This window comes from Schistocerca piceifrons, chromosome 8 (genome assembly GCF_021461385.2).
Source record: "Schistocerca piceifrons isolate TAMUIC-IGC-003096 chromosome 8, iqSchPice1.1, whole genome shotgun sequence".
Lineage (NCBI taxonomy): Eukaryota > Metazoa > Arthropoda > Insecta > Orthoptera > Acrididae > Schistocerca > Schistocerca piceifrons.
The window spans coordinates 330,327,242-330,344,643 of record NC_060145.1 but is presented as its reverse complement, the minus strand read 5'-3'; the positions used below and the strand labels follow the sequence as shown (position 1 = coordinate 330,344,643).

Here is a 17,402-nt window from a genome sequence, read left to right as displayed (position 1 = left end):
TAATATGAGATATCTTGGCATCCTTCTGCTCAGCAGAGAGATCCTGGAGTGCAGTGGAGCAGAGATATCCTGGAGTGCAGTGAGATAGTCACTATTTTCATCAAATTCTTGATGGTCTTGCACTGGGTTTCTTGAGATACAATCGGCATCTTGGTGTTATCTTCCACTTTTGTACACTATGATAATGTCATACTCTTGAAGACGTAGTGCCCACCTGGCGAGTCGTCCTGTTGGATCCTTAATACCTGTCAACCAGCAAAGTGAATGATGGTCTTTAACAACTGTGAATGGCCTTCCATAGAGATACTGTCAAAATTTGCACACGGCCCAGATCACAGCAAGACATTCTCTTTCTATAGTTGAGTAGTTTCTCTTGGCTTTTGTAAGTGTCCTGGAAGCATAGGCTATAACCTTCTCTTTTCCATCCGAAATATGCACCAGAACAGCACCGATCCCATACCTGCTGGCATCTGAGTGTAGTTCTGTAGGTGCTCTCTCACCCTACAGATCAAGTACAGGGTCAGTCGTCAGAGCTTTTCGCAGCACATCGAAAGAATCTCGTTGAGCACCACCCCGCGTAAATTTAGCATCAGCTTTTAACAACTCTTGGAGTGGCCTGGCATTGGTACAAAAGTCTTTGATAAAACAACAGCAATAAGAACATAATCCAAGGAAGCTTCTCACATCTCTAATACTTTTACGAATAGGAAATTCCGTTATAAATCTCACCTTTTCTGGGTCTGGCCGCACACCTTCGTTTGACCAAGGTCTCCAAGTATTTTGATTTCTTTTGCTCCAAAGAGACACTTTCTTGGATTAAGTTTCAGTCCGCCTTGTTGGAGACACTTAAGAATGGCCCTCAGTCTTTTTATATGTTCATCAAATGTCTCTGAGAACACTATAATGTCATCTAAATAACAAAGATACATCGTCCACTTCAGGTGACGTAGAAGATTTTCCATCATCCGTTCAAAAATTGCTGGTGCATTACACAAACCAAAAGGCATTACCTTAAACTCATAAAGGCCCTCAGGGGTGATGAATGAAGTTTTCTCATGATCAGCCTCATCTACTTTGATTTGCCAGTATCCCGAGTACATGTCCGTGGTTTAGAAAAGCTTAACCCCCTTCGGACACTCTAGTGTACCGTTAATTTGTGGAAGAGGGTAAACAACCTTTTTAGTTATCTTATTAAGCTTCCTGTTATCAACAAATAAGCGCCTCCTGCCATCCTTCTTCCTGATGAGGACCACTGGTGACGACCATGGGCTCTGCGAAGGCTGAATGGTGTTATTCTTCATCATTTTCTGTACCTCGTCATGAATTATTTGACGTTCCAATGCTGACGCACTGTTTGCTGTTTCTATTCTCCGTATTTCGGTCATTCACTGAATAATTTTCATTTCTTTCAGTATTCCGTGTGTCTAAACCTTCAATAAACGTTAATAACTCGTTCACGGTTTTCCACCCTCTATACAATATTCCTTGTTGAGCATGGTATGGTAAACTTTTACTAACTGCATTTCATCTATTGGATCATCGAAGTACATTGATTTTGTCAAATGCCATTCTTTGTACTTTTCATGTGTGCCCCATGAATTATTGTATGGAGTCAAGTCTAATAACTTTAGGATTAATTTTTCCAGAGTACTTCCTCTTAAAGCTTTCCTCAAAATCTTTCCAAGACACAAATTCTTCTGCATGAGCATTTCCCTATTCCGCAGTGTCTCATATTAAATATACAAATGTGAAATCTATTTTCTGTAAGACATCCCACTTTTTAGGTAAAGATGTGGCACACACTTGTAAAAAATAAATTGGGTGTACATCACTGTCTGATTTATACTTTGGAAATTGGTTTGCTAAATTAAACGAAGTTCCTATTTATAAATCCTCTATTACATCTTTAGTTACTCCTGTCGTAGTTTCAGGGTTACTATTTTCTAATTTCTTTTTATCATCATCTGTTGCTTCCCATATACTATCAAGTTCTTGTTTATTATACCTTTGTCATTGTTTATTTATGTTTTGTCTTTTACTTCTTATTCTGCAAATAACTGTAAACATTTTTCCAAATGTTTTATAGCATCAGGTGTCCCTGTTACAGCATTTTTCTGTATGAGTGTGATACGCTTATTTCCATCTAAAATACTAGCTCGTACCACTTGGAACCGGGAATTCACATTACCTACATAGCCCGTCCACTGTTGGGTTGTTATTCTGTGTACACTTTCTTGTAAATCATCTGTTAACACTTGTTAACTACTTGTTGTACCTCTCCTGGCACCGATTCTTGTAATTCATTTACTTTAGAGTTTATTTCCATTGTTGTAATGTTTTGATTATTAATTTGTGCATTAAAGTTAGATTCTAAGTTAGCTTTAACCTGTTGTATTTTATGGCTTAGTATATCATCTATGATTCAGTAATTTGCTCCTTAATGGACTTAATTAATTCTACGTGTTCCACTTTCTGTCCTTCCTTATCCTTGTCTGGGTGTTCTGTAATTGTACCTTCTAGTATGATCTTAACTCCTGATTTTGCATTGCCATCTTCTTTGTGATCGACATGGACTGTTTATTACCAATCGATAATATTAACATTAAACCCTTTACTCACAGAACTGTTTCTACTTTTTAAGTGTTCACTGCTCACCCTTCTGCGGAACTGTGAACTGCGTGCTGGAACTGTGAACTGCGTGCTAGTTGTAGAACAGCCGAAGCTGAGGCAGGCGCTGAAGCTGAAGCTGTCATCTGCTCTCATGCTGCGTGCTGCCGCTGACTGGACAACACAGCACCCCGTACTTGTGTAACTGCTCACTGCTATGCATTGATAACTCCTGCTGGATCGACATCCACCATATGTGTCATCCAGTCGAAACGATTTTGTTAAGTTTTGAACTAATTCTGTGCACTCATTGCTTTTAATATGGTTGCACACTCTGCTGCCACTGTCTTCTTCTTTCTTTCTGTTTCAGATTTACACCAGTAAATTATATTTTCCATTCATTATGTGTTTACTATTCTTTTTTTAACAATTTGTTCAAAAGAAGCTCTGAATTATTTTTGATTTCTTGTTACGCACATTATAAGGCAACTTTTCTGTCTTCTATTCTTTGTAGTCGTAATTTTGACTCAAATCAATTTTCTGCACTTGCTGATGTGTTATCCATTTGCATTTATCAGGGTCACCATATGGGGTGTAGTCTTCCTTCTTTTCCTGCTGTTGTTTATTTTGTAAAGATTTGTGGTGGGTCTTATACCAGCACTAGCGGGAAGTTGTGTCCCTGGCCGATATAACAGGACAATATTTTGCTGATTCCAATACACTGTCAGATGAAAGCATTATTACCTTTATCCTCTTGGTGGTCCGTATCCTTCTGTGCCACCTCCCTGTCAATCCAGCTGTGGTGAAGAGCCCTGGAATGCTTCCGCAAGTTCTCTCTATTGCGCTACTAAATAAATATCCACACTTCTCACACACAGGTGTATATTTTGCCCAACATTTTCATTATTACTTTTCACAACTCAACTAACAGTTGTTACATTAATACCACTCTATTGAGTACATTCAAACATCCGTACATGCATTCTGTGGAACTGAGGAAAAAAAAAGAAAAACAACTACCACTCTTCAATTGTTCATTTCGCCCTTGTCGGTGTGTCATTTACTCCATGGGTGTCTGATTCAGGCATTTGCTGCACCATGGCATAAATAACACCCAGATGATCAGTGGTTGTAATACTATTTTTCTTGGTCACCTTCTCGCTGGCTCCACCACTGTTCCACATTATTCACTGCATACGAGAAAGGAAAACACAGTTTCTCTTTCCCACTACATTTATCCTTGTACAATTTACTCACGAGCATCTCTTGTTGATGGCTTTCCAATAGTTTGTTGTGATGTTTACGAATATCCCGAAACACTACATAGGAAAAGGGGAAAGACACGTGGGTGCGTTGGCAGAGGGCGGCACATAATGAGGGAGGAGGGATGAGAATGGGGAGGAGGTGATAATCACAGGGGGTGGAAACTTTTGGGTGGTCTGGGGAAGGTAGGTTTCCATAGATTGAAGCTGTGATAATTTCAGAAGTGGAGAATGTATTGTACGGATAACTTCAATCTGCGTAGTTCAGAAAAGGTATTGGTGGGGTGGATCCAGATAGCTCAGGTAGTGAAGCAGCCATTGAAATACAGCGTGTTATGTTCAGCTGCATGTTGTGCCACGAGGTGGTCCAGTGTGCGATAACCAAGTGACGGGAGCGGAATAGAAAGTGCTGGATGGGTGGATTGGACAGGTCTTGCACCTGGGTCTTTCACAGGGATATGACCAGAGGTTTTGGAAATGCCTTAGGGATGGACTAGGATGATGTGAAGGCTGGTTGGGCAACAGAACATCACTTCAGGAGTGATGGGAAGGGCCTTTGGTTGGATAGGTAATCAAAGACCTGATGGAGGATGTGGTTCAGTTGTTCTGGTCTAGGGTGGTACTATGTGATGAAGGGGGCACTCCTCTGTGGGTGGTGGGAGTATTAGGACTGTGTGTGGAAATGATGGGAGATGTGTTTGTGGGCTAGATCTGGGGGACAGTGCCAGCTGTGAAGACTTTGGTGAGACCCTCAGTATGCTGGGCATGGGCAGGGGAGTTCTTGTCACTGTAGATATACCATCCTCGGGTGGCCAGGCTGTACAGTGTGGAAGGGATGTCAGCTATCAAAATACCGCTGCTATTAGTGGCCAATGAACAATACAAGTCTGTCGTCATGTTGTTGTTGTTGTGGTCTTCAGTCCAGAGACTGGTTTGATGCAGCTCTCCATGCTACCCTATCCTGTGCAAGCTTCTTCATCTCCCAGTACTTACTGCAACCTACATCCTTCTGAATCTGCTTAGTGTATTCATCTCTTGGTTTCCTTCTACGATTTTTACCCTCCATGCTGCCCTCCAATGCTAAATTGGTGATCCCTTGATGCCTCAGAACCTGTCCTACTAAGTGATCCCTTCTTTCTGTCAATTTCTGCCACAAACCCCTCTGCTCCCAATTCTATTCAACACTTCATCATTAGTTATGTGATCTACCCATCTAATCTTCAGCATTCTTCTGTAGCACCACATTTCGATAGCTTCTATTCTCTTCTTGTCAATACTATTTATCATCCATGTTTCGCTTCCATACATGGCTACACTCCATACAAATACTTTCAGAAACGACTTCCTGACACTTAAATCTATACTCGATGTTAACAAATTTCTCTTCTTCAGAAACGCTTTCCTTGCCATTGCCAGTCTACATTTTATATCTTCTTTGCTTTGACCATCATCAGTTATTTTGCTCCCCAAATAGCAAAACTCCATTACTACTTTAAGTGTCTCATTTCCTAATCTAATTCCCTCAGCATCACCCGACTTAATTCGACTACATTCCGTCATATAGTACAATAAATAACAATACAGAGTTTATCCTGTGAAGAAATTGCTTAAAATGTTGATCTCCTCTTGTATGACAGAGTTTACAGTGAAGAGGTACATCTCATTCAGTCATCAAACTATGCTTACATATGACTTGGCACTTCTCTGATAATGGAGGGATTGGTGGAAGTGTGGATGACTTTGGTCAGATATGGAATGTTTCCACCCTTATACTTACCTGAGAGCAGCAACTGCCTAATATACAGTTGCAAATCTAATAGAAATACAAGTGTTTGTTACTGAAACTCATCTCTCCTGCAGGTAATAAAGAGATTAAGAAGGATGAGAGCTGATGCAAGTGTATGAGGAATAGGCAGGAAGCCACGAATTGGAGATAGAGGAAAACAAAACAAGTAGGAGATCAACAGTAGAATTGCAGGCACAGATGATATATGAAAACCTGATTGGGTTATAAAGTGAACAATACCAGTATCCATAGTTCCAGTTATAATGTAATAGTCAAACACAGTGGCAAAGGGCTTGAAATCTGGCACTGAAAGAAATTTTCGTCATTAGCATGTGGCTGACAAGGAGCAGGCGAGGTAGTGATGTAAGGTTGTGGAACACTAAACTATGAGCCGAAGTTGACTTTTGATCTCTGGAGCTTTCTATAGTACGATGTGACAGCGTATGATGCTGCATTCGATCCATCTTAAGATGGAGATGTTTAACTCTGCAGCCCTCATGCTGATTATGTTTTAGAGGAATAGACTATGTTCCAACATTTGGTTTCTCTTCCTCATTTCATTTCATTCTGTACTCACTTGTAACTTCAAAAAAGTAAATCTGTATTGTGCAAACACTCACCACACCAGGCTGTTCTGGCTTAACTCCCCACCTGCGGGCATACAGGTACTCGTGGACAGAGGTGGGGAAATAGTTAACATGTGGATACTTAGGCAGCCAGGCACTAGGGAGGGGGCCAGGGGTACCCCCAGTGGAAGGGGCCAGAGGTGAGCAGACAGCAAGTGTGCAGCCAATCAGTACTGTGCATACAGCAGTATCAGCTAATGAGACACGATGGTGAGCAAATAAAATTGCAATACAAAGTACTTAACAGATAAAACATTAGCATTTTTTATTTTAATGGAAATCATTAGTTCTGTGAAATGTGGTAGTTTTCTTTTTATTCATAAGTGATGAAATATGTTGCCAGACTCGTTTTGGCACAAGATGCGGAACACTCATTAATGTTGAATCGAGAAGCTGGGACCTATTCATATAATTCTTGAGTTTCTCCTGGCGTATTTGATAATCAAAATATCCACGGGTATGCTGCTGGTCTATAGTGTCCAACGGGCACAATATTTCGGCGATCATACATGTCGCCATCATCAGGTGAACTGACGGACTGAGCTCCTGTGAACGTGCCGGCACGGAGATCCGTACGCTATGGCTGCTCAGAGGGAACTGGGTTCGGTCGCGGCGGCGGCCGATTTAAATACCCTTCGCGCCCCGCGCCACGGTCGCGCGGTGGAACAGATTGCGACGGCTTCTGAGATGACGTCGGTGTGATGGCTCTGTCCGCCGTGGTCGTCACAACTATACGTTTGCTCGATTTACTCTTGATTAACCCGATCGCTGGTTCCCAAGCCTTGCTAAGATTATAGCCACAGTCCCGGTTTATGAGGTATTTAAATCGGCTGCCGCCGCGACCGAACCCAGTTCCCTCTGAGCAGCCATAGCGTACGGATCTCCGTGCCGGCACGTTCACAGGAGCTCAGTCCGTCAGTTCACCTGATGATGGCGACATGTATGATCGCCGAAATATTGTGCCCGTTGGACACTATAGACCGGCAGCATACCTGTGGATATTTTGATTATCAAATACGCCGGGAGAAACTCAAGAATCACATCATACACCTTTACGGGGAGGAGATGTATCGCAGCATGAAGAAATTTGAAAAGTTACGCCACCATAGATGTCGTTTGCTAAGTACTCTTGCCTTTCTAAAGAGATGTCGTTCCGGGAATGTTGTTCCAAATTTTGCTAAGGTTATGCATCACATCGATTCTGCAGCAGCTAAGAGAATCAAGAAACGAGCCAGCCTCGCATTGGTACGTGAGAGAGTGCAATTCACCCGCCGGAGCCTTGAGTTTATCTCACAGGAATTACTCAAACTACATTTGCAACTGGCTAGTAAGTTCACTTCTTGTTCCTGGGATTGGATTGATGGTGTCACCTGGGTGTCAGCTGATTCCACCCATAAGAAGGCTACGGGACGTCAAACAGCTAAGTTCTCACGTCTCCTTGACAAACCACCGCTGCAGGTTCCGTGCAAGACTGTCATCAATTTGAGTGGCATGGTGTTGAGTGATGATGCGGTCTTGGTTTTGCAGAAAGGTCTCAACTTCGCTCCCACCCCCAAGTTCACTCCGGTCGCAGAAATTGTTAGTGCTGTTGAACAGGTTGCAGCTCGACTTCCGCCAGAATCAGCCGAGGAAATACGTCGTGAAACTTGTCGTGCGTTGACGAAATCCAAGCCGATGAAGTCAAATATCAGCAGTAAAGAGAGGGCGGCCATTCGTGATCTGAGGGAGCGCTCTGAAATTGTTGTCTTACCGGCTGACAAAGGCAATGCTACAGTTGTTGTCTCCCATAAGGACTACACTGATAAGATGCAGAGCCTGCTAAATGACGATACCTACCGGAAGATCAGCGTTGACCCTACAAAGAAGGTGGAGAACAAGACGAGGGCGCTTCTCAAGGACGCAGATTTACCGGAGGGTGACGCTAAGAAATTGTTACCCCAAGGTCCGGTACCGCCTAGACTATATGGACTCCCGAAGGTTCACAAAGAGGGGGTACCATTACACCCCATTGTCAGCAACATCAGGGCACCTACATATTTGTTGGCCAAATACCTGATGGGAATATTAAGTACTTATGTGAGTAAATGCCCTCATCACATCCGTAATTCCGTGGATTTTGTTAAACGCCTTGATAGCTTCAGGTTGGATGAGTCAGATATCATGGTGAGTTTTGAAGTCGTTTCCTTGTTTACGAGGGTACCCCTGCAAGAGTCACTAGAATTGATTAGTCAGAAGTTTGACGAGAAGACCACTGAACTTTTTAGGCATGTCTTGACGTCCACGTATTTTCTTTTTAATGGAGAATACTACGAACAAACGGAGGGAGTCGCCATGGGTAGACCACTCTCACCGGTGGTAGCGAATTTGTACATGGAGAACTTCGAGGAGGAAGCCCTGTCGTCATCCGTATGGAAACCTACTTGCTTTTTCCGTTACGTGGACGACACGTTCGTCATCTGGCCACATGGTATGGATAAACTCCTTGACTTCCTTACACATCTAAACTCCATACACCCCAACATCAAATTCACTATGGAGACTGAAACAGAGGGTAAATTACCTTTCCTTGATGTCTTGGTCAAGAGAAGGGCTGACGGCACCCTAGGTCATGGGGTGTATCGGAAGACTATGCACACTGATCTGTATTTGCACGCAGACAGCTGCCACCACCCTTCACAGAGGAATGGGGTACTTAAAACTCAAGTACATAGGGTGCGCACTATCTCTGACGCAGAGAGTCTACCCCAGGAATTGGAACATCTGAGAACTGTATTTCGAAAAAATGGGTACTCAAGAGTGGCAGATTCAACGTGCTCTCCGCCCAACCACTGCAGCACAACCTGTTGAGATGGATGAAGTCACGAGGGAGGAGGTAGGCACTGCATTTATTCCATACACAGGCGCACTCTCGGGGAAAATCGCTCGCATTCTAAAGAAACACCGGGTCGGAACTGTGTTTTGTCCTCCAAATAAAACTCGTGCACTGGTGGGGAGTGCCAAAGATGACCTCGGTTTGAGGAAGGCCGGCTTGTACCAGATTCCGTGTCAATGTGGCAAGTCGTATATTGGTCAGACGATGTGTACCGTCGAGGATCGATGCCGTGAACACCAGAGGCACACTCGACTGATGTATCCGAGCAAGTCGGCGGTCGCTGAACATTGTTTGTCGGAAAATCACGCCATGGAGTATGACCGCACGAGGATTCTGGTACAGACGTCGAGATACTGGGACAGCATTGTTAGAGAGGCCATCGAAATTCGCACCAATGACGACCTCATAAACCGGGACTGTGGCTGTAATCTTAGCAAGGCTTGGGAACCAGCAATCGGGTTAATCGAGAGTAAATCGAGCAAATGTATAGTTGTGACGACCATGGCGGACAGAGCCATCACACCGACGTCATCTCAGAAGCCGTCGCAATCTGTTCCACCACGCGACCGTGGCGTGGGGCGCGGACAGAGGAGGGAGCGCGCCGCGGGCGGAGGGTATTTAAATCGGCCGCCGCCGCGACCGAACCCAGTTCCCTCTGAGCAGCCATAGCGTACGGATCTCCGTGCCGGCACGTTCACAGGAGCTCAGTCCGTCAGTTCACCTGATGATGGCGACATGTATGATTGCTGAAATATTGTGCCTGTTGGACACTATAGACCGGCAGCATACCCGTGGATATTTTGATTACCTATTCATATAGTTTGTATTGATCCTTTCTTGAACTTCGGACTGACTTGTCTGTTTTGGACTAAACAAAGGTTTTCATTCTTTTTTTTTTTATATTGCTTATATAATCTTTGATTTAAGCATTTATTTGGTTAATTCCACACGCAAGTCTCCATCATTATTTTTTTGTGTTCATACTATATTACTAAGTGGTGCCTTTCATATCTTTTGCCATCATCTAACAAACTCTGTGTAATGGTATACTGCAGTTATATTTGACACCGGGCTAATTGTTGACTACGTGAACTTCCCACTTCCGAGCAGCATGAAAGAGATCATGGATCTGGTTACAGTTTATTTTCATACTTCCAGCCATCTTTGGGTAAGGTTATTATTATTATTATTATTATTATTATTATTATTATTATTACTATTACTACTACTACTACTACTACTACTGCTACTACTACTACTACTACTGTAAAAGTAAACACAGAGAATGAGTTAACTATGCTAGATTTTGTATTTTATCACTAGCCTGACACTTCACAAGCGTCTAAGAATGCATGATGTTTTGGTGGATAATTCGTGACTATCCCAGTGGTGTGGCATTTTGTAGCAGGCAGATGGGTCATTGTAAATAGTTTTTAAGTGCTCATTAATGTCTTTTTGGCACTCTTCCCAGTGTGTTGAGAACTACTGGGACCACTTTCAGTAGTTTATGGCAGTTTTCAAGCACTCATGTCTGGTAGCATTTTCAAGTCCTTACTTGTCGACTCTGCTGCCCATTTGGGTGGGGTCGTCAATGACCCACACTTTCTTTTTCTCCACAGCTATGATGCCTGGTGAATTGTGTTCCAGAATTCAGTTTGTCTGAACTCGTGTAAGTCCAGCAGTGATTTGGCTTGCTCGTTTTCAACTACTTTTTTCTGGCTAGTGGTGACAACAGCTCCTTGCCACTGGCAGATGATAATTTTGGTGTAAGTTCCACTAGGCAATCCATGCCACATCATTGTGCTTTTGCTTGTAATTAGTCTTAGTGATCCTTTTGCAACAGTTGAAGATTGGTCAATTGTTTCATCAGCTTCTTTGCAGATTCTGCACTTTGTGTCTGTTACTAATTCGTCACTTCTGGCTTTGATGGTGGTACTTCTAATGGTTTGTTCCTGTGCGGTAAAAATCAGTCCTTCAGTTTCCTTTTTTAGCTAAAACCAGATCTTTTCTTCTATTTTGTGTTCAGTCTTGTCTGAAAATTGCACATGCGAGGCTTTCAGGTCAGGCATTGGAATATATCTTTCTGGTATTGATTCTTAGGTTGCTGTACCTTGAGAAGTTTTCTTTTGTTGACTTTAGTCAGAGCTGATTCTCCATGTCGTGTGCCAGTGCATGCTCCTCTTCTTCCACTGTCTGCCTACTTTGCAAGTGTCCTCTACTGACTGTTTTTCTAGACAAGTACAGCCTGTCAACATCACTGTGGGGATGGAGTGCATGGTGAATTGTCATAAGTTTCCTTGCTTTCATGTCCAGATTGTCCAGCTCTTAACTTGGGTCCAGTTCACAGTGACTGCTTTATATGTGATGACTGGTATAGCCAAGGTATTGAATGCCTTGATGCTATTGCCGTTATTCAGTTTGATTTTTAAACATTTTCTGTTATGTTATGTCTATGCTTGCTGACTTTATTTTTTACATGCCCATACTTTATGTTGGTAAGCTGCAAAATACAGGCTTCTGGCTACTGGTACTAGATGGTTTGTCCATTTGGCAGTTCAGTCCATCACTGCTGAAGATTCTTCTTTCTTTAGTGCCCTTGTCTAAACCAAATTCTGTCTTGCTCATTGATAACTGAAGTTTGTTTTCAGTAAGGTGGCTGATATTAAGTCCCCTGTGGCAAAAACCTCTCTTGATATCGACTATTCCTTTACTTTAGTTCCCAGTGAATTACCATCAGTATTAAGAGGCAAAGTTAATACGTTTAGCTCAGAATGTGCTTTATTTAATAGACATAACATTTAGGGATCACAGTCTTGGTACAAGGGCAGTATATGATCAAAAGCATTTACGATTAAAAGTTTTATTGTGATTGAGAAGGCACTGGAATATGTTGTTTTACAGCAAATGACAGTACCAACTAAAAATCTATCAGTCACACATAGACGATATGCCCGTGATGACAGCCATATTGGTCAGTTAGATATAACATTGAATTATTGGAGCATGGCGCATCTTATGTTGTCATCCCTATCTTGTCTTATTTCTTGTGCTATGAGCCATGGTATAAGAAATGTGACGTGGCAGAGATGATGATGATGATACAGGTTTGATGTCCTGTTGTATTAAGACTACAGTAGTTTTCCATGTAGAGGTCACTGTTATGATGGATATCCCTGTTCCAAGAAGTATTCCTCAATTGTATTGGGTATCCAGTCTTCCATTCATTTTAGGGATTCTCTCTGCCGGCCGAAGTGGCCGTGCGGTTAAAGGCGCTGCAGTCTGGAACCGCAAGACCGCTACGGTCGCAGGTTCGAATCCTGCCTCGGGCATGGATGTTTGTGATGTCCTTAGGTTAGTTAGGTTTACCTAGTTCTAAGTTCTAGGGGACTAATGACCTCAGCAGTTGAGTCCCATAGTGCTCAGAGCCATTTTTGATTCTCTCTGACTTTCTCTTTCAGTTGGAAATCCTTTATGGCATCCTTCCTTGTAGTGCGTGAACTGGAAGGAATGGTTGTCAATTTACCAGTATTTAAATAATCTGTTGATTTTAGTACTATGTCAGCCTCCCTGTCTCAGATAATAGGTCTCAAATTTGTAGCAGCTTTTATTCATACAAGAAAGTCTTAATGCTTTCTCTGTTTGAACATGACCACATAACTTTCAAGAGCAACCCTTTGTGGAGTCTATCAGACACTCCCTTCTCACAAAAATGACATGCCCATATGAATTCTTATGTACAGTACTGTTTTACTTTAGTTTGTTAAGTTGTCTGGAAAGATCTGACAATTCTGCACTTTCTGAATGAAAGGTAGTTTCAGGTGTCAAAAGAAATAGTAAGTGGACAGCTTTTGTGTGCTGGCAAACACTGCTTGATTGTCAAGAACATATCAGTGTGCAAGTGTGAAATGAATTTGAGTTGAATTGCTCATGTTGTGGCACATGTTAATAGAATCATATATGATCATTTGATTAAAATGCTGATTTCACTTTATATTAGTCCTGCAGAGTCAGAACCTGTAGCTCCGAAAGGTCACATGTGATGACCTTTGTCAGGTGATAGTGGCAATTATGAATTATCTTCCATGTCAGACACAAATGGAGGACTTCGCTGGTGTGGAGAAAGTGTTGTTTTCCTCAGAAATATCATTTCTTTTGGTAGTGCTAGTGAAGAAAATTATGCAGGAGAACTTCTGTGAAGTTTGGAGGGCAGGAATGAGGTAATGGCAGAGCTGAAGCTTTGAGAGTAGGTCGTGAGATGCCTGAAAAGCTCAGTCAGTTAGAGGGTTGCCAAGTTCAAGTCCTGGTTCAACACACAATTTTAATCTGTTTGGAAGTTGTGAAATAGCATACGACCTTTGCAAAATGAAAGATTCAGCTGGATGGTTTATTTTTATAACATTAAGCAAACAACTTGCTTATATTTGATAATGTGATAAATGTTTGTTTAGAGAATTCTTTTTTATTCTTCCACTAGATATTGTATTCTGTCGGACGTGGTACAAAGTTGATGTACCCAAGTTCTACAATCCGGTCACATCGCTTTTGCTGCCACCAGACCAAAAGAACCTGTGGAGAGGAATGCGCACTGTTGGTGAACTGAAACGAGCTAAGGGTATACGACGGGAACCTGATTTTGATAGTTTGTACAAGGTGAGTGAGATCCAAAAGTTTTTGTGACTAATAGTGCTGATTCATCGTGTCACCAGCATTGGGAATTGCCAACAGATACTCTAAAATGGGTGATGTCAATGATTTTGAAACTGGTAGTCTAATTTATCCTGACTGTGACATATAATTAATCACAAGGTTCTAACTGTTAATACAGTTAAGTTACTGATTAGATTTTTCAAATGAAGGAGTAAAAGGAGAAAGATAACCATTTAATACATTGCAATACATTGAGCTGGAGCCACACACGTAAGAAAGATTTGGAGTTCATACCATAACTTTCTTTCATTGTCCTTATTCAGAGATAGCAAACACACACATATGTATACAAAACTACAGTGTTCCATTACTGCATCTCAATTAGGATGAGGGACTGGGTAGGGTAGAATGGGAGATAGGACCAAAGAAAAAGGGAAGGGTGAAGGGGAGGGAGGGGCAGCAGGCAATGAGGAGGATAGGAAAAGGGCACCTGCAAGCTGACCCTGGTGCAGACATGGGAAATCATGTGTAGTACATGATGAACTAGTAAGGGGAGAGGGGGATGTGTGTACAGCAGCAGATGTGTGGACAATCAGGCAGCCAGACCATAGCATTTGCGATCGTATTACCCCATCCGACTGTCCACAGGCAAGACAACAATGTGACTTGCACATACTATACATCTGAGAGAAGCTGGTGTTGGTGGAGAGGACTTGAATGGCATGTGATGTGAACCAAGGCCTTTCCCCCCCCCTGGATATCCATATTTCTAAGAACAACCACATTGAAATGTGAACTTTTCATTTCAAGAATAAACTAAAATTCTCTTTATAATTAAAATATGTGTGTTACAGCCAATAGAGCGCACACCCAAAGTATTTCCAGAGCTGGTCATTCCACGTAGTTTGCAGAAACAATTGCCGTACAAGGACAAACCAAAATTAGGACCTGTGCGTGGCAAGGACAGTCTGGAGTCGAAACGTGTTGCAGTTGTGCGAGAGCCTCATGAACAGCAGGTAATGTGTAGAGCCTTACTCTGCTCAATTGTATCATTTCATTAATTACAATAATGTGGTGCATGGTATTACAAAATGTTTTATCCTCTTTTCTGATGTTTTATCGTGAGAAAAAATGTTTAGTATGGGCAGATTTTTGATTTTATCGCAAGTGTCTGTGATGTATAATGTGTTACTGCATTGCACTAGAATATGTTGCGCAAAACAATATGATCATCTTGATGTTAACACCTCATTTCTGCAGTTATTAAGATTGATCTATAATGTGCCAACATCTTCTCTTGCTTTGCCTTTGTACCATAATACCTCTGGAAATGTTCTCAGTTGCCACTACAGAAGATATCATTATGGTGGTGTGTTGCTGCACTTCAGTAGTCAGTCCTTAAAAACAAGGAGGAATCGTTGGTGTCAACCTAGCTGATTCATGCTTGACAGCAGTTGTAAAACCATCTAGAGCTGCTTAACTAGTGTCATGACAGCTGTAGAGTGTGTGCAAAAATGTCAGGCTGCTCAGCATAATATTGAAGGAAGAGTAAACATTGGTAAATGTGAAGGCTTTAAAGGGGATTGTTGTTTGTAATAAGACAACATCCACAAAAGTGATTGCTAATATTAATAATATACATGTAGAAAAATCAGTGTAGTGAAAACTGCATATAAATGGAACATTCCTTGTAGAGCTGCTATTGACAACTCGATTGTAAATCTGGTGAATGCGTGGAGGATCTTCAGTAGTGCAAAGAGTAAAAAATCTCATTGCCGACCAATGGAAATATGTAATATAGTGTGAAAAATCTGCTGTTACACTGTTTAGTTCCTGTTCCCAAGCCTTAACCATCTTCTTTCAACTGTAAAGCACGATGCAGGTACTGCATTGATTTAGTGATCTTTTGATGGGTTGCAATAATGGAAATTCATGGCTGGAGCAGTATGTAAAATAAGGGAAAGTCAACACTCACCTATCATGGATTGATACAAGGAGCACAGTAACACATAACAGAAAACAGCATTTACATTAGCTTAGAGCACAGGATGTGTGTACTACTGTCGGAAAAAGAGCGAATGCTTGAAAGCTAGTGCGAATGCTTGTTTCTGTTATGTTATGTGCTCCACGCATCAATCCGCTATAGGTGAGCTGATTGCCCTCCATCTTATTTTAAATATGGTGGGTTTCAGTGAACACGTGGTCAACCTGAAAACAACATAACTCAGATTGTCTTATTCAGTAATGCAGGTATTGGTGCAGTTGGGTATTGTATTTTAATTCCTTCACTATAAACATGGAAGAATGTTTTGATGAACGAACAGATGAAATGGCATGTCTTCAGTGGCACCCACAATTGTCTGATATGTTAGTTATTTAAAATATTTGTGTTATGTATTGAAATAACAATTGATGATCTGTTGCCATCTTCCAGGCATTATCGTTGTCGAAATTAAACATACAACATATTAAATGGATGTTCATATTATCATGCCCGATGCTTGTACAAACTTTCATTTTTCAAATGCAGCCATGTCACATTGACATACAAAAGTTAACATTGAAATGAGGAATATAATATTATAAGAATAGTATGTATGTAACAACCATTGAAACTTAGTCAACTTTGGCAAGATTGGTATAAATTCAGTATCAAGAACATTTCAAAGGTAGAACTGTAGAAGCAGTTCCCTCTGGGAACAAAGATCAGATAAAGGCAAAAAATTAATGGGAGAAAAAATTAGGTATAATAGAAACTAGTTTTGCCACAAATTTTGCCAATGTTTTCCCATTTCAGCTTCTCTCTGGGACTAATAACATGACCTATTCCTCACATATGGTATTGTCTTGATAGATGCCAGCTCTAATAACACTGATATGTGAACAGGTTGCTGCCATGATGAAGATGCTGAAGGCTTCCTACAGAATCAAGCAGGAGAAGCTGAAACAAGCCATTAAAGAGAAAAGAAAAGAGCATAAGAAAGAACTGGAAAAAGAACAAGAGAAATTGCTACGTAAGCAGAGAGAGTTGAAGAAACAATTTTGTCGGACAGTCAGCAAAAAGAAAGGAGAATATAAACCAAAGAAAAGGACAAGTTAACTATCAAAGAAGCTAATTAGAAGTCCTTATATGTGTACAGTATATGTCCTTATATGTGTACAGTGTATCATAAAATAAAAATGATTGTTTTCCACTTTGTAATTATCACTCTTTTATTGCCTAGCTCTGTTATTCTTGTCTTTTTAATTTTACTGAAGAAATCCTGAAACAAGCACTCTTCATTGTGAAATACACTCCTGGAAATTGAAATAAGAACACCGTGAATTCATTGTCCCAGGAAGGGGAAACTTTATTGACACATTCCTGGGGTCAGATACATCACATGATCACACTGACAGAACCACAGGCACATAGACAAAGGCAACAGAGCATGCACAATGTCGGCACTAGTACAGTGTATATCCACCTTTCGCAGCAATGCAGGCTGCTATTCTCCCATGGAGACGATCGTAGAGATGCTGGATGTAGTCCTGTGGAACGGCTTGCCATGCCATTTCCACCTGGCGCCTCAGTTGGACCAGCGTTCGTGCTGGACGTGCAG

The 17,402-nt window shown here is 41.6% G+C and overlaps 1 protein-coding gene across 1 annotated transcript in view; it reads left to right on the top strand.

The window, feature by feature from the left end:
* Nucleotides 1-17,002, top strand: part of LOC124711408 (ribosome biogenesis protein BMS1 homolog) — a 125,650-nt gene extending 108,648 nt beyond the window's left edge. The window contains exons 18-20 of the mRNA XM_047241467.1: nt 13,628-13,803; nt 14,655-14,816; nt 16,688-17,002. Coding sequence (XP_047097423.1) covers nt 13,628-13,803; nt 14,655-14,816; nt 16,688-16,900 — 551 coding nt within the window. The 3' untranslated portion in view covers nt 16,901-17,002. The remainder of the gene's footprint in view (nt 1-13,627; nt 13,804-14,654; nt 14,817-16,687) is intronic.
* Nucleotides 17,003-17,402: the final 400 nt, after the last annotated feature.